The sequence below is a fragment of the Mastigoproctus giganteus genome, chromosome 1 (genome assembly GCF_048544385.1).
Source record: "Mastigoproctus giganteus isolate SK-2022 chromosome 1, ASM4854438v1, whole genome shotgun sequence".
NCBI classification, from domain to species: Eukaryota; Metazoa; Arthropoda; class Arachnida; order Uropygi; family Thelyphonidae; genus Mastigoproctus; species Mastigoproctus giganteus.
Genome location: NC_143575.1, coordinates 89,399,152 through 89,425,895, shown reverse-complemented (window position 1 = coordinate 89,425,895; position 26,744 = coordinate 89,399,152). Strand labels below are relative to the sequence as shown.

Sequence of the window (26,744 nt, the reverse complement as noted above, 5' to 3'; positions counted from 1 at the left end):
AAGAACCAGTACACTGCCCTGATCCGTCGGCGGAAGCAGCACTCTTGAGAATTCTGGAGTCGTCTTGCCTGTTGACTACAATATGTCTGTCTATCTCCCCCCCCAGCCTTCAACCTCCCTCCCCCACTCTATCTGATGAATGCTCCACACTTCCCAAACCTAATTACATTCATCTAAATTACATTCGGCCATTAATATTTCCGACCTTTGAAATCCTAACGCTATACCCATTATGCGATTATTCCCTTTCTTTTTTTTCTTTTTTTTTTTTCCAGGTCCTAGTCGCCGAAATCTCAGAATTAAATGGCAGGACCTGCCAGAGTAAATCTTAGTCTATTGGTGTTTCCTGGTCTGCTTCCAGGGCGAAAGTGGGGCAACGTTGGGCCTCAGATTGAGTCCAGCGGCTAAACGACCAGAAGAACAAGGGTACATGACACTACACAAATAAAATATCTGCACACTTTTAAATCTCTGGAATTTCCAGTGAACTGGTACACCCACAATGAAAACAACGCGGAGAGGGAGAACCCCTGGTTCCGTTTGACCCTAAACACCTTTTACACTTTACATTGAAGGAAGGTGCACTGTTCTTTTATTGTACTGAAATCTTAGCTATTCACCCTCCTGAACCCATAAATTCTAAAAATTTAATATTACCACAACAGCTAAAGCAGTAATTTCTATATTCAGAAATTACTACTTTATGTTTATACACATTTCCTAATACTACTTGTGATCCTTACTCAACTTTTAAATTAACAATTAGTGAATTAATCTGTGATCAACAATATAATTTACAACCTTTACTTAACTTTTTAGTTTAAATTAGCAAATAAACAAGTGATTAGCTAATGCTACTCATTACACTATATAAATTCAAAGGTAAGATAACTTAGATACCACAGTTACCTGTATACAGAACCGAATACCGAAACTGGTATTTAGATTTTATTTGCTAAAATACAGGAGTATATGGTTGAGTGGGAGAAGACAGAGAGTGGTAATCAATGAACTTTATTCTTCGTGGACTAATGTTATTAATGGAGTCCCCCAGGGTTCAGTGTTGGGTTCATTGTTGTTTTCTGTATTCATCAATGATATTGATGATGACATATCAGGCTTAATGTCCAAGTTTGCAGACGATACGAAGGTCGGCAGGGTTGTAATGGCACTAATGACAGTACACTGCTGCAACAGGATCTAGAAAAGTTGAGCAGATGGACTGAGAGGTGGCAATTGAAGTTTAACATTGACAAATGTAAAGTAATGCGTATGAGAAGCAGTAACCCAAAAGTAACGTATCAACTGTGTGGTACTACACTGACAGAGGTAGAGTGTGAAAAGGACCTGGGGGTAACTGTGCAGACAGATATGAAGTTTTCTGAGCGGAGTAGATGGCCTGCAAGAGTAGTTCATGGTGTCTTGTCAGTGATATACAGGATTTTTCTAGCAGGGATAAGGTGGTGATTATCCCCTTGTATAAAGCAATGGTCAGGCCACAGCTTGAGTAATGTATATTTTTATTTATCATATGGAAAAAAAAAAGAAAAAAACACACATAGATGAATACATATAACAAAAAAGGAAGACAGCATTAAAAAGAAAAACTCATATATTTACAATTGTATATTCAAATTAGTAACATATTCAATTGATGCCGGAGTCAGTATCAGAACTCTTCCGGTTTTTTGAGTACTGTATAGAGGGCTGGAGGCCCAATTTTAAGAAGGATGTAGAGCTGTTGGAACGAGCACAGAGAAGGGTAACAAGATTAGTGAATGGAACAAAGGGTTGCTCTCATGAAGAAAGGCTTAAGTTTTGCAAATTACAGTGTCTGAAGACTGGGCACCTGCGAGGTGATCTGATTGAGGTGTATAAAGCCTCCAATGGTTTGAGCACGCTCAATGCTGATGGGATTCTTCCTCTTGCTCAGAATAATCGTCGAGAGGGCATAATTACAAATGGAGGAAAGACGGTTGTAAGAGAGATGTACGGAAGTTCGCCTTTAGCCAGCGGGTGGTTAATTGCTGGAAGAAACTTCCATTTGTCATCAAGGCAGAACTAGAGAATCATTTGGAGCTAGCGGATCGGTGAAATGAGAAGGGTGTGTGGGTTTTTTTTTTTTTATTTTTTTGGCTGATGCTATATAAGCTTGCTTTCTTGCATCATGTGCCCTTGCCAATGCTAATTCTACTGAGTAGAAAACTACTGAAATTTTATAGCCTGCATATGTGAACTATCTGAATATATATTATGCAGAAATAGTGAAATGGGATTACATCTTAAAGAGTTTCACATATATCATATATAATTCAGTTTCACATATATCAGCGAGTTACATATAAGTGTAAGATTATTATAAAAGTGTGTTACAGGATAATATTAGTATTCGAATATATTATTAAGTATATAATTTTTTTATGTATAAGATGATTATATTTTTGTATACATGGAACTTCTTACTGGTACATATATTAACAATGTCCAGCACGGACGGGGAATGTGGTCCAGGATAACCTGGGCGCTAACTTTATACAGTATTCTTCATTTACATACTGTTCACTTTCTTTCATCTCATTTTTAGCACTAAAAGCTTCTGGGCTATTTGTTCACATGAATGTATACTACCAAACTGCCTTTGCAGCCAATTGCAAGATTGTTGTTGTTGTTGTTGTAGGGTTTTTATCAGCATCGGTTACTACGGCCATATTGCTCCGTGCATACTGTCTGAAAATTGCATGTGGTCTGTAGTCGATTTTCTGTTTGCTGAACGAAAAACCCGAGATTACGGAAGAGAAAACCATGCTACCCTCGATGAGACCTGTCGCAGGATAAGCCGGTAGACATATTCATAAATACAATATACATATACAGGGTGTCTCAAAAATATTGGTACAAACGTTTATGGGAGGTAGGTAACATCTACAGGAATGTGAATCGCATAGGAACCCATAACTGGAAACGTCACGGGAAAGTAGTAGCAGAGGCACAAGAAGCAGAAATTACACAAGACAGTAATTAGTGGCAAACATTTATTTGAAATAATATTAACAATGGAGTACAAGATGGATGAATTTCATGACGTTACAACAGATGCTCGAAGGTTCCACCATGAGACGCGATGCATGCGTGACACCGACGCAGCATGGATTGGCGGACACGGTCGAACACACGTGGAGTTTCTTTGACAGTAGCAGCAGCGCAGACGAGTCTCGCCACGAGATTCATTTCCGTCTCCTCAGACGATTCATACATGATAGATTTGAGGGCTCCCCCCCCCCACAGAAAGAAATCAAGGCTCGATAAATCAGGTGAGCGTGTGGGCCAGGCAACGGGTACACCACGGCCAATCCATCGACGCCCAAAACGCCTGTTCAAATGGTCATGACCTCACCTTCCATAATGGGCAGGCGCCCCGTTATGTTGAAACGAAATGTTGCGTCTCACATTTGCTGGAACATCGTCAAGTGACCCTGGTAGAACTTGTTCAAGAAAGATCTGATATTTAGCGGAGTTCATGCGGGATGGTAACAAGTATGGGCCGACTAAGCAGTCGCCGACCATACCTGCCCACACATTTATTTCGAAGCGATTTTGTTCCGCATGGGGGCGCACACCGTGTGGGCCCTCTGCTAATCCATACACTAGGTGCATGTCTGCCAGTTCACAGTTCGTATATCGATGAATGCTCTTCGTGCGGCAACTACTGCTTGAATGAGTAAACCAGAAATATTCCCTCTCGCGAACTGATGAACAGCGCCGTGTACGGTGACGTTTCCGGTTATGGGTTCCTATGCGATTCACATTCCTTTAGATGTTACCTACCTCCCTAAACGTTTGTACCAATATTTTTGAGACTCCCTGTATACTGTATATGGTTTATGGAAGTATTTAGTTCGGAAAATTTTTTACTAAATTATTTTATTTTAGACTTTGTAGCTTTTCTATTTTAAATTTTATACATCTCTGCTGGATGGCAGTTTAGAACAGTCTGGCTAATCGAAATAATTTTTGCTTACTTAAATGATGGTAATGTTGTACCTTGGTTTTTGATTATTTATTCATATTTATACTTTCTATGTTTTCCATGCTTTGGGTGAAATTCATTTAACCTCATATTATTACATTAATTTTTACTTAATTAACTGTGTTCATTATAAAATAAAAAAACAATTATTATTTAAAAATTGTTTACTTATTCTGCTATTCTCTAAATGTGTATTATATTGCATGTGTGTGTGCCTGTATGTATTAGAATTGGCACATGGTGCATGGAAGCCTGAGGCTTATGCTGGACAAGCTAAAAAAAAAAAATAATAAATAATAATAAATAAAAAATAAATAATAATAATAAACTACATAAATAAATAAATAAGACAAAAATAAATAAATTAACTAAAATTAAAAAAATAATAATAAAAATAAAGTAATAATAAGAAGAAGACAATTTTTAAAAAATAAATAATTAATAAGAGAAAATGAAATAGACAACCTCTGCTGTCTGTTTGCTGAATTTGCCGCCCTTTGTAATTATCCAGCTGACCTTTGAATTTCCCGAATCTATGAGCCTCTACTAGGTAACTTATTCCGGTAATTTATAAATCGCTGGCTAAAATAAAACTTCGTGCAATCCAGTCTAAACACCCCCTTCCTGTAATTTGAAATTATGGGCCCTAGTTCTAGAATCATTTATAACCGTGAAAATTTCGTCCTGATTCATTTTACTTTTGCCTCTCAGAGCCTGAAACACCTCAATCAAGTTTCTTCTAAGGTGCCTAGTTTCTGTAACCCACCTATTCGAAGTCTTTCCTCATATGGACACCCATTTTCCGATCTCAGAAGGCGAGTTACCCGTCTTTGGACTCTCTCACGAAGCACAATGTCTTTTTTTAGGTGCGGTCTCTGTACTTGAATAGAGTATTCCAAGTGTGGTCTTACAATAGCCTTATATAATGGGATTGTGACCTCCTTATCTCTACTAGCGATTGTTCCATAAATCATCGATAGGATACTATGGGCCTTCCTTGCAACCCGTCTACAATGATCGGAGAACTTCATATCTTACCGTATCGTAATAGCCAAGTCCCTTTCTTCTACTAGCGGCTTTAGTTCAACTCCAGCAAGTGTATAAGTTATTTTGGGGTTACTGTTCCCCAGGTGCAATACCTTACACTTTGCTGGATTCGAGCATAGCTGCCATTTTTCTGACCATTCCTGTAGTCTATCTAGGTCACCCTGAAGAAGCTCTGTTTGGTGGTGATTATTAACTACTGTACCAATCTTTACATCATCTGAAAATTTAGACTTCACACCCATGCGCTCTATCCCTTCATCGATGTCATTTATGAAAATGAAAAACAACAGTCGTCCTAATACTGATTCTTGGGGAACCCCAGTTCTTACATCAACCGAATCTGAGAATAACCATTTATCACAACCCTCTGCCTCCTGCCCTGAAGCCATCCAGCTATCCATCTATCTTAATATTTTCCCTGGAATCACAAGGAAAATATTAAAGATTTTCCTTGTGATTCCAACCTGTTCCAACTTACAAAATAACTACTCACGTGGGACTGAGTCTAATGTTTTGCTGAAATCCAAATAAACTCTGCCGAAATTAATCTCTGCCTTGAGTGATCCTTTCAAAATAACTAACCAGATTTAAACATGATTTTCTCTTTACAAAACCATGCTGAGCATCCTTCAGAATTCCATTTCTATCTAAATGATCCTGAATTCTACCCTTCATCATTGTCTTCATGATTTTACTCCTGAAGTTATCTTAACCAGGCGGTAATTTCTCACTTCTCTCCTAGGACCACCCATATATATTGGAGATAGATTGTCACTTTTCCAACCAACGGAATCTCTCCTGAGTCCAGTGATGCTCTTATCATTAGCCTCAATGGTTCGATACACTCATTTGCTGCTTCCCTGAAGATTATAGGGTATAAGCCATCGACTTCTGGATCTTTACTGGCCTGTAGGCGTAAAAGGTTTTTCATCAAATAAACATGTGAAATTTCAAATCATTAATTAGATATTTTTTGACTTCACTCCGATAATTTCTCATTGACAGAAAAGGATTTTCTTTTGTGAATATCGATGCAAAATAACTCTTCAGTTAATCTGCAACTTCAGCTGTGGTGTCTAATACTGTCTCACATCCATTACAAAAGGTCCGATCTGGTTTGTTCTTCTCTTCTTCTTTGCATTTATACAGGGTGATTCACTACCAGTGCGACAAACTTGCAGGAGGTGTAGAGGACACAAAGACGAATCGGAATCACATAGCATTGCTGGGTCCGAAATGCCTTCGTCATGCGGTAGAGTACGTTGAACGGGAGGTCGCGTGAACAGCGATCCCGTTGGAAGTCAGCATTGGCGAACCGGTTCTCGAGGAAGTAGGATGGACGAGTATTCAAACGTTGAACTGGCCGACATGCACCTTGCGTATGGAGCTGCGGACTGTAACGGGTGTGCCGCTCTGCGGTTGTACCAGGAACGTTTCCCGCACAGGCGTGCTGCTCATCATACAATTTTCGCACGTGTGCACAGAAGGTTACGTGAGACTGGTTGTTTCACGAGAGGTACCATGAATCGAGAGCGAACGACGAGGACGCCAGACAATGAGTAGAATATCCTACGTCTTGCAGAAGGCAATCCGAGTACAAGTACTCGAACGATAGGCCAACGATTGGGTATTTTCCAATCCACTGTATGGAGGATACTGTCAACAAACCAAATGAGTTCATACCATCTGGAACGCGTCCAATCATTGGAGCCTGCGGATTATCAACTCCGGAGGACTTTTGCTACTTGGTTTCTTCAACAGAAACGGTTCGCAAATGCTGACTTCCAGCGGGATCGCTGTTCACGCGACCTCCCGTTCAACGTCCTCTACCGCATGAAGAAGGCATTTCGGACCCTGCAATGCTATCTGATTCCGATTTGTCTTTGTGCCCCCTACACCTCCTGCAAGTTTGTCGCACTGGTAGTGAATCACCCTGTATATATGAAGAGTTCCTTATTTCAACTCTTTGTTCTCTTTGCCAGCTATTTCCCATAATCTGCCTTTGCCAGCCTTACCTTTTCTGTGCGTGTGTTTTATTTATGAGCTCTAGGGACGTACCTAAAGTATCTGACACACGGAATGGACCTTTGCTTTGACATCACCATGAAGAATTTTATAAATTAAACCCAATACATTATGTTTGAAATTAGATTTTTAAACAGTACAGTTCTGTTATTAGCAAATTGGGAATGCGAAAAATGCAGGACATTAAAAATTCAGTGAATAGTTAATACTGTATTTTATTTTATTGAAAAAACGCAGAAAATCCAATGTCAACGCTGAGCATAATTTCTGCAAATTCCTCAATGACCTCATCAAAATTCTTCTTCTTCTTCTTTTCATATTCAAATTCCTTTGAACGTAATGCCAAATCGTTTCCTGAAAGAAATTTTTATCAATTTCCATTAAGAAAAACATTTTTTTCACATGAAGCAATAGATAAGTAGACCGGTAAAAAGAATCTGAAACACAGCGACATTCTCGATAGAGATTCAAAAAAACTCATTTCACAATATACTCCAGAAATTGAAATTATGTGTATTTCTTTGCCCATTGAACACTTATTTTGGAAGCCTCCAAATGCCTCCGAAATCGTACAACTTCTACATTGATAACTTCATAGGAGTATTCATTGAAAATAGGAGACAATTTTGGAATACACTTGGGAAGTTCTTCTGTTGCAATAACCAAAATGGTTGACTGAACAATAACGAAGATTGACAGGATTTGATTATTTGCATCCATTTCTTTAGAACGAATCTTAGATTATTGAGGAAAGTGATTGAGACATTCAAATAAAGCCACATGTTTACTTCCCTGGCAATTTGAGACCGGCATTGTTTGTCATTTTTCACAGCCTCCTGTTTCTGAGCTTTTCTCTCTCTCTTCTTTCCGCAGAAATATCCGTTTCCTCACACTTTGTATTTTATAATAGATGAACATCTCCAAAATTTTATTGCACGCATCTTCAAAAACAGTTTTAAAGATTATAGCTTCACAAAGCACTTTTTAATGCTGATTTCCACTGTTTTGAAATAATTTTGTGCGAGATTGGTTTCTTCCAGTATTTCACACCAGAAAAAAAGTTAACTCAAAAAAAAAAAAAAATCCCAGCAAAATCTGAGCTTTGGGATTGCAGAATATTCAAGCGTTGAGGTCAGGTTCACAGCGTCATAATGAACACCCAATGTTATCTGGGAGACTGTTTTGACTGTCATGCCTACATCCTCCATCAACATTTCCCATCGATGAAGTGAAACGGAAAAGAAGAAAGAGACCCTCTTCAAGGTTCCAAAAAATCAAACATGAAGAAATGCTTCAAAATGAGGGTTTTCCTCAAAGGTTCAGAGAATGGTTTACACAAGGCACATACAAACCCTTGGGATTAATCTCTCTGATCTTTGACTGTACGCTGGCAAAAATTCCAGCCATAGTTGCAGCTTTGTCATATTCTTGACTAATGCACAGGTTAATGTCCAGTCCATGTCTATCCAGATGTCTCAAGATATCCACTGTGAGCTTAGCAGCAGTCTTTCCGGCAATAGGAAAGAAGCCCAAGAATGATTCCTTTACATAAATTTTGTCATATTCGATATTATGGACATATCTGATCAGTGTGGGAGACATCAGGAGTGCTGTACATAATAATTCCACGATATTTGTTTGCTTTCTATCAGTCGCTATTTTCTCTTTAAGATAATATTCCAAAAGGCAAATGACATCGTTCTGATTCTTTGGAGAAGAATATGAAGGCACTCTTCTCCCAAACGGAATAGAATACTTAATCCTTACAAAATTTTCTTTCAAAAACTTTTCATAATTTGACATGATATAATCTAGTTTCTGGCTCTAGTGAGCCAGAAACTAGATTATATCCAAGATCCGATGAAAATATTTCTCCATTTATTTCTTTTCATGTTCTTTTCTACTTGATGAACGTCATCAATGGATTTTTGCAGCTCCAACGCTGCTCCCAATGTCATCCTGTTCTCCAGGTATGAGAGATGTTCGTCACGATAGAACATTGGATTCTGAGATGGCTGAATTGTCTAGATGGGAACTTTTCCACCATCTCAAAATCTATTCTCCTAGTCAATTTAGGCATGACCTCTTGGAAGTTCATTGTTCTGCAAAAATCTCTCCACACTTGCGAAGCTGCTAACTCACAGATCGATGCCCCATCGATGGAAGTTATCTCACTCCCAAAAGTAAAAAATAAAAATCGCTAGAGACAGTATAACCCACTCAGAATGAACCTCAATGACCTGGACACCTTAAAAGGAATGTTCCTGTATAACATTATCACACGTGTCAACGCTTTCTCCATAGATCCAAATAGGATCGAAGACAATAAAGCATACAGAAACCAAATCATGGACCAAATCTGGACTAAGTTACCAGAACTAAAAACTGTGCTTTATTTATGTCAGAAATGTATTGTATGTAAATAATTTAATGCAAAGTTGTATGTAAAATCTAAGCAAATAGTTTTTATAGTTGCTGATGAACTGAAGATATGATGGTCAACCCGTCTATCTAATTCTATATCTAAAGTGAAAAGTTAATTTCTATTTAGTTGGTGTAATTATTTAATTTATACCATTTTTCATTGTATGCTGTATTTTTACAAATATTTGTACACCTTCTAGCTGTTCAGGAAGAACTATGGTGAATAAACGGATGATAATAATAATGAAAAGATTCCTCATAACCGAGTTCTCATTACTCTTTTGTCACCAGGTGAATAGCCGCCCGGCTTTCCCCCCCCCCCACTCATGTTTTGGTTTATTTATTGAATTTTTTTTTTTGATCTGATGTGATATTGGTTTCGTTAATGGTATAGCGCACAAAGCTGTGGTTGGTTTCCATTTATTATGGTTCTGTTTTGAGTCTTATGGATGCAGGAGATAAATTGTACTGTCCGGGTTAGCGAAGGAATAAATATCTGTTTGTCTCTTTTCACATACAAAATTAAAGAATTCAGAATATATTAGTTTGTGCACCAGTCACGCTGAACAGGAGGATTTTAACCCACAGCGAAGTATATAATCATTCAGGATAACCGGGAAGAATTCTTGAGAGCACGACTTCCGAAAAATTTGGATGCTTTTTTATTGTACATGTACTCGTACTCCACGACAGCTTAACTTTGAAACAGTAAGGACATGTTAAATTATTTCAAAACCAATTATTAACCAGCCATTTCAAAACATAAGTTTTAACAATTGAAAAGATGCATTTTATCATGCCTTAGTCAAGTCTGTGGTATAGGTAATTCGCTGTTTACGATAGGGATGTATTCTTAGAAAGCGTGACGTAAATCGAAACAATGAAATTGTAGAGGCAGTAGATTCGCGCTTGTGAGATACTATAAGCCCATAATTTGTGTTTTTACAATGTACTGGTGTTTAGCTGGCAAACAGTGCTGTTGCAGTAACGTACCTTGAATGTGAGAGTGACTCTCAGGTTCATTGACTTTAGGGGCAAAGTTGTTTGGACGCAAAAATACACAACCTGAACTCTATTATGTAGATCCTGTTGCAGCAGCACCTACTGTTATTAACAACCCTGCCAACCATTGTATCATCTGCAAACCTGGACATTGAGAGTAGGAGATTTTAACAGATACAGGTTAATGTTGAAAAAAATTCGCTGGTTTAGTTATGGTTAAATTTGAAAGTGTCTGCAATTCTGCCCAGACAGAATAGGAGGGGGGGGGGGGTATATGATGAGATCCTTGTCATTAAACTCCGCTCCGGAGAGATTGTGCAAGGCTCATGGGGTAGAATTTTTCTGTGGTGTCTGTGCTTGTTAACAGGAGAGACTGCTTCTACAGGGATGGGATACACTTAAATGCAAAAGGTTGATTCTTGTCATTGCCAGATTAAAGTATGGGCTAGCAAGGTCCTTGGAGAGGAAATTTTGCAAATCATTAAAAAAAAATATATATCCTTAATAAAGGGGACGCTGAAAAATCTTTCTGACTGGGGTGCAAAAATACCTTGGTCCGGCACTGATTCCTGTAACAAACTTCCACCTGTCATTATGGTAGTTGATAGCTTAAATAAATTCAAGGAAGAACTGGACAAAGTTTTGGAGTGAGTGGATAGGTGAAATGGGAATTTTTTTTTTTTTTGGCTGATACTGTATAAGCCTCTTTTCTAGCATCATAAGCAATTACTAATGCTAATGATCCCTCAAGAACAAAGATTTTTTTTTTTTTTTTTGCTTAGTATTCCTTAAGGGGTGTGAAGAAATGTCAAGTTGCTTAACCTTGGATTATCACCATTGTCATCTTTTATAAATGTGTACAATTTATCCACATCCATCACTGTATGCTTTACTTTTGTAATTCTGGATGCTTATGATGGTATCAGGGTTCTTGGATTCAGTTTGCCTCCATCAGCACTAAAAATACAGATATCAGATTAATATAAAAAAAAAAAAAAAAAATTGTACTATACTATGTAATGTCAAATATTCTTGACATCTCCATTATTTAATTGTAAAGGATAAGATGTAGAAAATGTGTAGCCAAAACATTTTCTTGTATTTCAGCTACAACTGAATGTAATCCTTCCAACTAATCAAAACAACAGCTGAAAGATAAAAAAAAAATAATAATAATACTAACTTTAATACCAAGTTATCTGTATCACATAATAGACTATTTTGACTGAGTTACAAGAGTGTTGATATCAAATAACTAATGGTTCTGCTGAACCAGATAGGGTGTACAATGTTATGGCTGAATAGTTAGATGGAAAAACTTAGCATTCTCTAACTGAATTTTTTTTTACAGTCGATTTAATTTATACTGTTTACTATTAATTTAGTTAGGTTGTGAATATTTTGGAATGGTTCTAGAGAATAGCAACAAAATTAGTGAGAGAAATGAAAGCATATTCACAAAGAAAGGCTTCAGTTTTGGAAATTGCATTGTCTGGAAACTAGACACCCAAAGCCTTAAACATGTAATTTACATGTTTAAGGCTTTGAATGGATTGAGTAATCTAAATGCTGATTGTATCCTTCCTCTTGCTCAGACAATGCACATGAGGTGGCATAAATTTAAACTGGAAGGATGGTTGCAGGATAGATGTGCAGAAACATGCCTTCAGCTAGCAGTAGTTGATTGTTGGAACAAACTTCTATCTGGTGCTGTAGAAGTGGATAATTTGAATAAATTTAAAGAGGAATTAGACAAATTATTAGAGAATTTGGACAGGTGATTTTTTTTTTTTTTTTGCTGGTTGTATAATCTTCCTTTCTTGTATCATTTGCTGCTACTAATACTAACTCAAATGTGTGTGCTGTTTCACTCCCAAATTTTACTGCTCTCCAGGAGCCATTCGAGAGTATATTGTTTTGCCCCCTTCCAACCCTACAGAATGTTGTTTCCTTTCCAGAATTTTATCACATTTTTTTTTTTTTTGTACTGGTCTTGCCTTGACAGTCTGGGCAAAGGTGCTTCCCAGGTAATATGCCTTAAATGAAGTAGTCACCCCTTGGTTCATGCTGAAGTAGTGATGTATTTTTTGGGGGGCAAGACAACCACTTTGTCTGCATCAGTAAGAAGTAGAGGATGACCAGGAGCAACAGTGGTGGCAATACCCCAAAGTGTTGCAAAAAAGGTGGCAAGTCACCACGCGACTGGTGCCCAACTTTTTTCGTAATTTCTGGAAAATGTTTTGGTTTTCTGAAATCTTCTTAAACAATGGAACTATTTCATCTTTTTTTAATGGATTGTAGTATTTATTGTATATACTTAAGTTTTAATAAAAAACTAAAAATATTTAAACATGCTATGTGTGTTTCACCTTTTATTTTCAAAGGCAAATACAGGGTTGTTAAAATTAAAGTATCCCTATGTAGAGGGCTCTGGAGTGAGTTCTAAGGCTCGTACTGAAGAGAAATTTGGACAACAGGTACAATAAAGAATGCTTGCCATTTATTGGAAAAAAAAATTTAGTTGCAAAATTTGTCACTGTATGGTGTGTGACTATCTTAGTTATGAATATGCAAATAATTTACGTTCTTTGCATAATCATAAGTTATTGCCACAGTGCCACTACTCAGCTCTACTGTACTGTATAAAAGCAAGGCAGTCTCTTCAAAATCATACAGTAGATGTTTTCCTGCACTACAGCAGCAATGCCAACAATGTTGCAGGAAAAGGCACTATTAGTGAAGCTGTACTATCAGAGCAGCAACAATGCAGCTGCGGCTATCAGAGAACTCCGGTGTCAAAAGTGCATAAGGCCCATGTGGACCTATGACTGTTTGTTGCTGTCTGCAAAATGATTGCAAAATTTGAAGCGACAGGACATCTTGGTGTTCAACCAGGTAGAGGTCAAAAACGAGTGGACTCCTCTAGTGTTGAAGATGTGGCTATGACTGTTGTGGATTTATCAGATCAATCTCCATGTGGTAGCACAAGTGCCATCTATTTCTTGTCAAGTGGACATGCTGTATTCCACTGTAAGGCTTATAATGCGTCAGATGTTCCAATACTATCCTTACAAGATGCACATGTTACAGCAGCTAAAGCATGGTTGATGCAGATATTCGTTTCACATATGCACTTCAGTTTCGGGCGCGAATGACAGTGGATATCACTTGGCCATGGAACATCCTTTGTAGTGATGAAGCCCACTTCTGCTTAAATGGACAAGTGAATACGCACTAACTGTCGCATTTGGGCAACAGAACACCCTTGAGTTATCCAAGAGGTCCCATTGCATTCTCTAAAAGTGACAGCGTGGTGTGGATTTATGGACACATTCATGATTGAGCCATATTTTTTTGAACAGGTAACGCCAACTGGACCCTGCACCTGTTCTGTCACTGGACAGCGATATTATGAAATGTTGGCGAATTTCGCAATAGCTGCAACAATGTCGGTGCCTTCAGGATATCATATTCATGCAAGATGGTGCGCCACCCCACATCCACCATTATGTCCAAAGATTGCTAAGGCAACACTTTACAGACGAACGGGTCATCAGCTGTTGTTTCCAGACATTTTGGCCACCCTGATCACTGGACCCCATGCAACTTCTGGTTGTGAGGTTTTTTGAAGAACCAGGTGTATCGGAAAGGATGTCAAACTCTGGCAGATTTGAAGGACAGCATTAGACATCATGTGTTGGCTATTCCAGTTGACATATTATGTTCTGCTGTAGAAAATGCTGTTTTTCGAAAGGAAACTGTTGTTGACCAAAATGGAGGACACATTGAACAATTGTAGTGCTGTTCAAGTGATTTGTATTGCCACAGCACCATATAGTGACAAATTTTGTAGCAATTTTTTTTTCCCCAATAAGTGGCGAGCACATTCTTTATTGTACCTGTTGTCCAAATTTCTCTTCAGTATGAGCCTTAGAACTTGCTCCAGAGCCCTCTACATAGGGATATGTACTTTAATTTTAACAACCCTGTATATTAATTCTGCTAAAAATTGCAAAAAAAAACCAAAAAAAAACCCCCATTTTAGAAAAAAGACTTGTGTGTGAAAGCATGTGCATGTGCATATATTTCTGGTTATTATGTATATAAATATTAACCACAACTCCAGCACACATGGGGTCAGTGAGACCCCCCCCAGACAATATTTAAGTAATTTGTCATCTATTCTGTCCACACAGCTGAAACTGTTGTTAGCTGTTTTTGAGAATGTTTTCTTTGATTTCTCCACCGAGAATTCCAGAAATATGTTATTGCACAATTAGGAAAAATTCAAAAATTAAGTTAAACTTAATTATATGCACATGTTGATTGGCATCTGTTGCTTGCAGTTATTGATAGTAAGCTGGCTTTACTGCTGCATGAATTTCCTTTAATCGATGATGCTCTTTAGCTTCTTGACATTTGAAGTATCATCTAGAATCAGACTATTGACACATTTCATGCAACAGGCACTACTGTTACTGATAGGCTGGCATCCAATTGCAAGCATTTAGTTGAAGTGCATGGTTTTTAAATTTGCATTTCCCTTGCTAATTAGTCTAAAGTGAATTTTAAATTCAAAAATTAATTAAAAATATACTTTTAATATAAAAAATGGAATTTTCACAGTTATGTTCAGAAAATATTGAAAATAAAGGTGGCATCAGAAAAGTAAACAAATTTTAATTATTATTTGCTGATTTTTCAGTGTAGGCATGTGGGTGTCTAAGTGACTTTGTGCAGTTAGGGGAAGTACAGTCCTTTTTGCATGTGCTGACTTGTTAGAAAAACATTATATTTGATGCTATTAGTTACATTTGTTTTCAGGTTTATTTTAAATTTGGCATGTTCACAGTGCATGAAATTTGAAATTACCATATATTGCTTTCTGCAGAGCAGCATCCACCTTGAGCGAATTTTGAGTTTCATGTCCATTTCTTTGTGGATTGTTTTGGGTGTATTTTATTTTTTTTTTTTACTATTATCATAATAGTCTTTTTTACTACTTGTATGTCAAAACAATAAATCTTTCAAAAATAATTTGGGTGAGACTGGATAGTTATTGAACTAGTGGGAAAAGAAAAACAAGAAGAAATCCAGTACCATACCACTCTTCAAGCAAAAAATGAAATAGTTACAAAGACAGTGGCAGGTCACCTGACAGGTTCTCACTTGCAATTTCTGCACGTAAACCATATAAAAAATCACTTCAGAAACTCTTGGAGGAAAAGTTTTATTATATTTAGGAAGGTAGAAAAAAATTCAGATTTTTAATCATTGATTAATGGTTGATACAATAATGCTATTTTTTGGGGCCACCTGTCAGGTGACTTGCCACTAACACTGGGTTAAGACTACTTTATCTTTTTTTCCCCCCATATTACAGCTGTTAGAGTTTAAACTGCATGGAAAATACAGTGGCCTTGTATTGTAGTTGTAACAGAATGAACTTCACATTTTTGATATTGCCATAATATTGTACTACTTTCAAATGAATAGCATTACTGATAAGTTATTTTGCCATATGTTTAAATAATGACTCGTCTGTGATAGCTCCTTGACATAGAAGACATTTCCCTCATCAGAGAGCAGTCTCTAGTGACAGTTATGAAGGGATTTATAATTTATGAAAGGGGGCTCACATCTGGTGAGTATGGGCTTGGCACACCTAGGGTCCTGAGCTGGATATCATCATTCTTCTCTTTCTTGGTGATTCCCTTCTACTTTTGACTCTCTCTCTCTCTCTCTCTCTCTCTCTCTCTCTCTCTCTCTCTCTCTCTCTCAGGGTTACTCGGGAACTGTTTTTTTTTTTCCTGGTGCAGCATAAGCCTCAGGCTTCCTTGCATCATATGGATATTAATAATAATAATAATAATAATAATAATACTTCAAAAATTTACAGGAGAGCTGTTGCTATTTGTCCTAGTTGAACACTTGTAAAACAGCATAGGACTAGTCACTAGAGACTAGTTGCTGTCTAATATGATTGGTACATCTTGAAATAGGCTATCATAGGAGTGTCTCCTTTTTAAATATTAGAATAACATAGTTTAACATAGAAGTTGATAGCTTAAATAGATTCAAGGCAGAACTAGACAAACATTTGGAGTAAGTGGATGGGTGAAATTATAAGTTTTTTTTTTTTGGCTAATGCTATATAAGCTTGCTTTCTTGCATCATATGCCTTTACTAATGCTAACATCTCACTCATCCCATTTGTTTGTCCTCTGTGGAAGCTTTGCAAATGAAAGCTTTTGCAGAAGTCATACTACCCCCATGAGTTATTCTGGGATTTTAAGCTTACACAACTTTCAGATCAGCCATATGAGCATATATGGGGGGGGGGAGTTCAAAAATATTTGTATTCACCCAAAGTAGTTGTGATAGAAGGTTGAAACAAATGCTATGTATTACACTTTTTCAAACATGGTCACCAGACAAAATGACATTTTTGCCACCTCTTAATACAATACACTTCCGCAGGCCAGTTTTGTAGAAGTTTTCTGATTGTCCTTCAAACCATGACTTGGCAGCAGAAATCACATTATCAGCAGCAAAGTGTTTTCCATGAAGAAAGGACTTCAGGGCAGAAAAGGGGAAGAAATCAGAGGGTGCATGGTTGGGGGAATAAGCAAGATGCGGCAATATTTTAAACTTGTTATCATAGGCACACTTCACTGCAGCATACGATAAATGTGCAGGAGCATTATTGTGGAGCAGGTGCACATCTTTTGACAGCTTTCTCTGTGTTTTTTACTTTTATAGCAGCATGTAGCTTTATGAGGAGGTTGGAATAATATTTTGCCATCACAGTACAGCCCTGTTGGAGGTGATCTTTTCATATTACACTATACTAATCCCAAAGAACTGACAGCATCACTTTGCCAGCACTTGGTTGCACCTTTTCCTTTTTGTGGTGTGGTAATTCTGCATGCTTCCATTGTTTTGAAATTTGTTTAGTTTTGTGATCATAGTGATGGATACAGGTTTCATCCATAGTGACCAGCCATGAAAAAACTTGCTTTTCTTATCACATTGACATTTCACGTGCACACTTTGCCTGTTCTTTCTTCTGGTAAGGAGTCAGAAGTCTGGGAACTCATTTAGTAGACACTTTACTCATATGTAACTGTTGGTGGATGATATTCTTTACAGACCCTACACTAATTTGGAGCTCTGCATCTAGTTCTTTGACACTAATATGGATTTTCCAGGATTAATGCCTCAGTTTTTGCAACACTATTCTGTTAGCATTAGTAGGGCTTATGATGCAAGAAAGCAAGCTTATATAGCATTAGCCAAAAAAAAACAAAACAAAAAAACCATACACCCTTCCCATTTCACCCATCCATTCACTCCAAATGTTTGTCTAGTTCTGCCTTGAACTTATTTAAGTTGCTGATCTCCACCACAACAGATGGAAGATTGTTCCAACTATCAACCACCTCCTGGCTAAAGGCGAATTTCTGCACGTCTATTCTACTGACAGCAGTTTTTTGGGCATTCTGGGATTTATTTATCATGTACTGAATTTCTTCCACACTTGAATTTTTTATACCAGTGTGCAACACACTGTAACCTTGGGCGGTCTCCTCCATAAACAGCGACCATTTCTTTGTGGATTGTTTTGGGTATTTTCCTTTGCAGAAAGGAACTGAATCACTGATCTGTTTTCCAGTTTATCCAATGTAACACTTCATTCAGTGCCGCAAAAAAAAAAAAAAAAAAAGAATTGTCAGATCATAGCGAAAATTTGTGTGGTTGCTATAGCGAGTTCAAGGTATCAAAAAAAATTTCACCTTTCTTTCATAACTACTTCTGGGTAAATACAAATTTTTTTTAACACCCCCCTCCCTGCTGCCTCGTACTTCTACAGACAAATATGTGATATGAGTACCAAACCCTGATACCATAAAAATAACTTTTTTTAATGCCATTTTTATGAAAGCAGTATAGCACTAAGGCTTGGGCGGTCTCCTCCATAAACAGCGACCATTTCTTTGTGGATTGTTTTGGGTATTTTCCTTTGCAGAAAGGAACTGAATCACTGATCTGTTTTCCAGTTTATCCAATGTAACACTTCATTCAGTGCCGCAAAAAAAAAAAAAAAAAAAGAATTGTCAGATCATAGCGAAAATTTGTGTGGTTGCTATAGCGAGTTCAAGGTATCAAAAAAAATTTCACCTTTCTTTCATAACTACTTCTGGGTAAATACAAATTTTTTTTAACACCCCCCTCCCTGCTGCCTCGTACTTCTACAGACAAATATGTGATATGAGTACCAAACCCTGATACCATAAAAATAACTTTTTTTAATGCCATTTTTATGAAAGCAGTATAGCACTAAGGCAACACTTGTTAAAGGCAAAGTACTATGCAATGAGAAATAAGCTCATAAATTTTCTTCTGTAAAAACATAAAGGACAGGTAGTTTTGTGATTTTTACACTTAATTTGATTTATAGGCTCTTAACTGGTAAAACATCAAATTAAAATTTATTCATGAATTTTTAATACATTTTTAAATTTGAAACTTTTTTTTTTTACAGGTGTTCTGTTCATATCTGCAACTCTTTTGAAACAGAAGAAAGACAGACCATGAATTTTTGTCCGCCTAACGTCACATTTTCCAAAGTTTGGGTGGCACATGGTATTTCTCATTGCTTTATGGACACAGTAGCAACTTCCTTCATATTTAGTTTTATTGTCATATTTGGTGGAATACAGTATATTATGTACAAGAGATATTCTACTCCTTTGGATAGCAGACTTTTAGCGAGATCTTATCTATTCAGACTACAAGTAATATGGAGTATATTTCTTCCACTTTTAGCAGTTATTAGATTTGCTCTGGAAGCTACTGTCCTTGAAGATAGAAAAGTGTATGGATATATGATATTGACATGCTGTTTTGAAATTGCTTTATGGATTATATCTCTTAGAATCTTATATTTGGAGCGCTATAGGGCACTTCCATCTGTTCCAACTTGGGGTCATGGCTTGGTACTTCTTATTTTCTGGACGTTGGTATTCATCAATGAAAATTTAGCATTTCTCAGTTTTAAAAATGATCAATGGTGGTTTCACCTAAATAGGTAAGGAATGAGAAATATAACTATGATTTTTCTTAGATTATTTTTGAGTATTTTTGATTTTTAGATTTTTGTATGTATTGGATATTTACGTATTTGTAGATTTAGATGGGGAGTTTTATTTTGTATATAAGTGAACTTGATATATGAAATTATATTAGTAAATAAATTTACCTGTAATTTATTCCAAGGTACTAATGTAAAATTATATTAAAATAAAAATAACTTATTTTCATTTTTATATAATCTTTACTCACTTGCACCCTCAATTGTAACAGGACACTCATATGGTGTCTGTTTAACTTGCTTATTTTAATTATAACAAATTAATTTATAGTTTTTTTTTTTCCTTTTTTATTGATTTTAAAAATATTGGATGAAAATAAATGAAATGAGTTATTGTTGGTTTCATTTATTTTCATCCAGTATTTTTTTTCATCCAATACTGAAGTGAAAAGCTGGCTAAAAGCACCATCTAGTATACCTGGATGGAAAATAGTAATGTTGCTAATTTTTTAAATTTGAACTAAATTTGTCAGTTCTGTTTTGGCTTATTAGTATGTTTTGCACTTTTTTTTAGGGTAATGATGTACCCTGTGTTGAGCATCCTTGCATTACAGTCATTTTGTTATAAGATGCTGCTACATCTTGGATTTTTAGAATTCGTAAGATGAATTTCAAGCTGTATAAACCTTTCCATAAATAATCAAATTTGTGAATGACAAATCCACAATCATTGAGATCCTATTGTATTAATTAAAAGTACAATAAGTGTTTTATTAGTATCTTAAATTATTTATTAAAAGAAAAGTTTCTATTCATATGACACTTGAGACTGTTTATCCTTCTTGTAGTAGCAGGGTGGAATATATTTTGAACATCAGAGTATTACATTTAAAATGCTTACTGGAGCTATGTGTATATTTTTTAATTAAGTTCTTTAGCAAAAAGATTATTAAACAGAGATGTAGGACCAAAGAATACATTGTTTTAAAGCACAGCACTGGAACATTGCTTTCTTCATATAGTTGTTTGTTGGGTTAATACATAATAGTAGCATTCAGATTTTTTTTTATAAAACATTATATAGGTTGTGCCTTACATAGTCTCCAACCAGCGACTTACCTTGTGATACACTGGTTGGAGACTATTGTTCTACATTATAACATTTTTTACAGATAACTTAGAAAATAAAATGCCTGACAGTAAAGCTTTTTAAATATTAAATTTTTTCTAGCACTTCAGACTGTGTAGAGCTGACAATGTTCATTTTACGATATTTTGGAGCAATATCGCTGTTCATATTAGGACTGAAAGCACCAGGAGTTCCTACTTCAACAGATTACTTTATTTACAGGCAACTTTATCTGGAGAGAGAGCAGAATGCAGTAAGATTATCTTTTATAATCTACTAAAATTGGTATGATTTCAGTATTTTTTTTTTTTTTTTTTTTTGCAATTATCATGATCTTAAATCGAGAAACAATTTCTATTTCTAGTACTTACGTCCAAGTATTTCTTCATCTTTTGGCACATCTTTTTCTTTCTGAGATATCCACTGAGATGTCTGTCTTTCAAAGATATTCTGAAGTTTGTACAGGTTGAAATTAAATTGTTTTACCTGGGAGAAAACATTAGTCATATTGTCATTGTTTTTGACTTATCCTTGAGCAGTGGTGGCAAACCTTTTCTGGCCTGTTAGCCAAAAGTAAGTGGGGGAAAAACACATTAAAATTAATAAATAGTTATAGTCTTCATTGATGACTTAGACATGAAGGCCTAAGCCAAAATATGAAGAGGCTTATAGGTTTTATCCTCAGAAAAGGAAGCAATGAGACTCCTTTACCCCTCCTCAGAGAGTGAAACTCCCACACCATGGCTTATTTGGTTTATACAGGGGGTCTCAAAAATATTGGTACAAACCTTTAGGGGAGGTAGATAACATCTAAAAGAATGTGAATCGCATAGGAACCCATAACCGGAAATGTCACGGGAAAGTAGTAACAGAGGCACAAGAAGCAGAAATCACACAAGACAGTAATTAGTGGCAAACATTTATTTGACATAATATTAACAATGGAGTACGAGATGGATGCATTTCACGATGTTACAACAGATGCTTGAAGGTTCCACCATGAGACGCAATGCATGCATGACACCGTCGCAGCATGGATTGGCGGACATGGTTGAACACACCTGGAGTTTCTTAGACAGTAGCAGCAGCGCAGACGAGTCTTGCCACAAGATCCATTTCTGTCTCCACAGGCGATTCATACATGATAGATTTGAGGGCCCTCCCACAGAAAGAAATCAAGGCTCGATAAATCAGGTGAGCGTGGGGGCCAGGCAACGGGTCCACCACAGCCAATCCATCGACGCCCAAAACGCCTGTTCAAATGGTCACGAACACACCTTCCATAATGGGCAGGCGCCCCGTCATGTTGAAACCAAATGTTGTGTCTCACATTTGCTGGAACATCGTCAAGTAACCCTGGTAGAACTTGTTCAAGAAAGATCCGATATTTAGTGGAGTTCATGCGGGATGGTAACATGTATGGGCCGACTAAGCAGTCACCGACCATACTTGCCCACACATTTATTGTGAAGCAATGTTGTGCCGCATGGGGGCGCACACTGTGTGGGCCCATCTGCTAATCCATATACTAGGTGCATGTCTGCCAGCTCACAGTTCGTATATCAATGCATGCTCTTCATGCGGCGACTACTGCTTGAATGAGTAAACCAGAAATATTCCCTCTCGCGAACTGATGAACAGCGTCGTGTACCAACTTATGGGTGACGTTTCTGGTTATGGGTTCCTATGCGCTTCACATTCCTTTAGACGTTACCTACCTCCCCTAAACGTTTGTACCAATATTTTTGAGACACTCTGTATTTAAACCTTCCACTGCTAGAAAATTTTTAATAATCACTTTGTTGCATCAAAATTTGTGAACAATTACCCTTTTTCACCTAGATATGGCTGATAGACTATAAAGCAAATTTGTCTTCAAGCAAAAACCAAATGAATGAGTTACTGGGTGGCTAAATGCCAATATATTTTCCTTTATGTGTCACTTGTGCCATGCATGTCTTTGGTTTGCCGTCACTGTTTTATAGAAACTGTTAGTTTGCTTTAACAGATCCCATTCATGCAAGAAACAGACTTTTGAGAGCAATTCTTATTGATTTATGATCAAAATGTCTTTCAGAAAATGGCAGCTATGTTTTTAATATCAGCTGACTCTCTCTCATTACTGTTTATGGGAACTTGATATATGGCTGCCTTGTTCTCATAGATCTGTTGGTATTCATCAGATCTATGATGAATATCAACAGATCTGTGAGAGTGCGCAGTGATTTTCCAAACACTTATATATTTATTAGCAGATGTGTTTCAATATAGAATACAGGAGGTAAATATGAATGACAATTATAAACAATGTTGAAAGTGACTCCCCTTAGCAACAATACAGGCTTGAATCCTTCTTATTTTGTTTCTAAACACTGCTATCAGTTGCTCGCTTGAAATAGACTGAATGAATGCTGTTATCGCTGCTTTCAAGTCATCCAGCGTGTGCGGATGAGCTATACACGTTCTTCAGTTGTTAAAACCATATTGGGATCAAAATCTGAAATATAAACAAAATATGATTAGAAAAGTGCACAGTGACTTTCTGAACACCCTGTATTTATAAACAGCTACTAGTTAGGTATCGACTTCTGTTAAAGGATACCCAACCGGGTACTCAAAAATGTTTAAACAGTTTAGTCTCAGGTTATTTGCCTCCTAACACAAACAATATTGCACATATCTTTAATCTTTTCCTAACAAAAATTTATGCGTAGCTTTTAGTAATTTTTTTTTTACTTTCTGCTTTTTTCTTAAAAATTAATTTAATTAATTTTCAGCACAGCTTTTTTGTGTTTGCCAATCCCTAAGTGTTCAGAAATTCCTTCCCTAAATATTTGGAAATACCTTACTTAGCCTTGGAAATTGCTCAAAAGTGAAGGTTGAAGTAGGAGAGAATTTTAATGCCATTGTTTGATGTTCATCCCATTGATATAAGAATGATATTAATGCTGTTTAATATTACTTTATATAATTCTGTAGGAAAGTAGTTAATATTAGAAGTGGTTTTATTAAGTCTGTAAACTATAAATTTATAATAGAACAATATGAACATAGTTTGATAATGTAATATGTTATAATACATAATGTAATTTTATATTATGTAAAAATACAATAATAAAGCATAGCATTATTATTGTATTTACATATTTAAGCTAAATTTCTGCCTCAGACTAGAACAGCAACCAGAGCTCAAAGTAGCTCAAATGCTTTGGCTCAGATGAGAATGCCCAAGGGCAGTTTTAAAACTCACAGCTTTATAGGTGCTATTTGTTGAAATATATCTGTATCAGGACATGATTCAGTCAAAGGCGCGATGCCTTTGTGAGTTTAAAAAAAAAAAAAAAAAAAAATTAGATAATGCTCCTGAACATTCTACACATCTAAATGATTTCAATTTGAATGTGGGAGTCATATTTCTACCGCCAAACACGACTTCACTCATCCTACCTATGGATCATGGTGTTATTTCGAATTTAAAAGCATGCTATTTACGCACATTTGCTCAGGCATTGTCTGCAGTAGACGATGAGAAAAATTTTACGTTAAGAGACTTTTGGAAATCTTACAATTTTTACCACTCCATCTTAAACATTAATAAGGTCTGGGCAGAAATTACTAAAAGTTGTTTAAATGGCGCATGGAAGAAAATATGCTCACAACACGTAAAAGGCTTTGAAGGATTTGAAAAAGATGAATCATATGAAGAGGTTATAGATAAGATTGTAAAGGTTGCAGAGCTACTTCAGTTGGAGGTTGATTCCAAAGACATGGAGGATTCCTCTATTAACTCCATGTTAATGGAGTTAATAGAGGAAGAAGAGAAGGAATTATCTAACGAAGAACTTATTGGCTTGTAGGCAGCGATAGTGAAAGAAGAAAATGCTGACGATGCTTAAGATGAACTAAAATGAGGAGCTGAGACGTTTCATCATCAGAGAGATGGCAATGGCTTTTCTTGAAATTGCATCAGCAATGGCGAAGTTTCAGAAGATGGATCCTGACAGTAAATGATTCTTAAAAGTTAACAGAGGGGTAAATGATATGCTTGCTTGCTACAAAGAAATCTACGATGAAATTAAAAAACGCCACCGTCCAGTCATCCATTAATATGTTCTTTCGTAAGGTTGTGCGGCCAACCCCTTCTAAATCTCCACAGCCCTCAACCTCTGCAGCGGTGTACTTATGAGCTGAAGACGTCGATTCTGGCAACGATGCCCGAGTGGTAAAACTTACTGACGTTATGCCTGTCTCCTCTCTTTTTTGTAATTTTATAATTTTGAAATTTGTTTTAAATTGCATGCTTTTGTAATTTTTCCTGCGCATGAGATAAAAAATTGAATAAAAGCAATAAATAATTCTATTTACATTCTTTGAACATTTCGTTTTTGATTCAATCAATTCAGCGAGCACAGTTGCGAATGCTGCACAAGCATGAGGGAAATTTCGACTTACGTAGTGTTCCACGGAACGCAACCCTTACGTAAGTCGGGGAGTTCCTGTATTTGAGCAGTGAGTACCGTAAGTTTTGATATATTTTGACTTCATTAATCTTTCTAGAATCCCTTATACTTGTGAGTATTTCCTGTCGTTATTTCTTTGGCATATTGTTTGTATCTTTCCTCCGTTTCTTTAATATATGGCACTACTGAAAATTTTTTTTTTTTTGTCCTGATTAATTGTGATTTCTTTGAGATATTATATGATGGTTTTCTTCACTACTCCTTGTAGGAAACATTTTCAACAAAGTTTCTAGAAGATGAATTAAACATTCATTAACTAACTGTCATGACTAACTGTTTTCCACGAGGGACATTTTTTTTTTTTTTTTTTTTTTTCTGTGACAGAATAGTGAGTTTTACAGTTGGTGTTCATGTGGAAAGGTCTGGGTTCAAAACCTGTCAAATACTGCAGGAATTCAAGTCCTTTTCATTGAAAGCTGCAACTAGCTGATCTCAGGAAGAGTAGGTATCTTTTCATGAATCTGAATAACATGTAAATCAGCCAATGAACACTTATACAGAAATGTTACGAAATAGAAGTCACAGGTCATAGAAATTGGTGAAATATGACCAAAAATAGTTAATACATCAACAAAAATCCACAACAATAATAATAATAATAAACAATAAGAGACAGTAATGAACACCACTGCACAATTGATGATATGTTCAGTGGCAGAGAAAACCCAATAGAAAACTACCAACTAACATCACTGCTTTCACTGTTGTCCAATGTCCAGCCAGTAGGAGTTAGAAACCATAAGACTAGGATTCATTCTGCACGGCATGCAAATTGGTTTGCATTCAGATACTTGTACAGATGTAATATGCATGGTGCAGTATGGCCTTAGATGCTAATGCTTTATATAAATAACAATAACTGGACTAAAAATTATTTTTGCCTACGATCCTGGAGTTAGATAGCTGGACTATTATGTTATGACCTATGCAAGTCCATTAGTTTTAACCATGTAAATATTTTATTAATTAATAATTCTACTTAAAGAAGAGCAGTGAAATTTGCCAGAAATGTATGGCTGTTAGTTATTATTAAAAATTATTATAATTGTGAAGGCTCCCAAATTACAGTTTCGTTACAGTGAAGTAACTTCTCACTATAACTGCCACACGGTATTTTGCAAACAAAGAAAATAGTCTAACCTACGAAAATCCTGGAAAATAATGACTGTTGTACTATATATTAAAATAATAATATATAGAAATAAAGAGGAATTTACCTCAATGCTTTTTTGTAGAATACTTCATCATGAAACACTCCTGAATTCAATCGAACATAAAATTATTACTCAATGGCTTCCTTCCCTCAAAGACATATGAATGGTCCGACATATCTGCAATCGATAGTCAAGATCTCCCAGCCTGACCACCAACTCTGAATGCCAGAAGACATTATGTCTAATAATAAAATCATTAAAATGAATGCAGTGTATAAAAGTTAAAATCCTTAAATTAGTTGAAATAATTTAAAACAATTTT

At 36.4% G+C, this 26,744-nt stretch overlaps 1 protein-coding gene across 1 annotated transcript in view; it reads left to right on the top strand.

Moving 5' to 3' along the window:
* The first annotated feature begins 9,919 nt into the window (after positions 1–9,919).
* Hmt-1 (ABC transporter ATP-binding protein/permease Hmt-1) overlaps positions 9,920–26,744 on the top strand; it is a 257,181-nt gene continuing 240,356 nt past the window's right edge. The window contains exons 1-3 of the mRNA XM_090380934.1: positions 9,920–10,231; positions 19,071–19,616; positions 20,851–21,001. Coding sequence (XP_090237060.1) covers positions 19,120–19,616; positions 20,851–21,001 — 648 coding nt within the window. The 5' untranslated portion in view covers positions 9,920–10,231; positions 19,071–19,119. The remainder of the gene's footprint in view (positions 10,232–19,070; positions 19,617–20,850; positions 21,002–26,744) is intronic.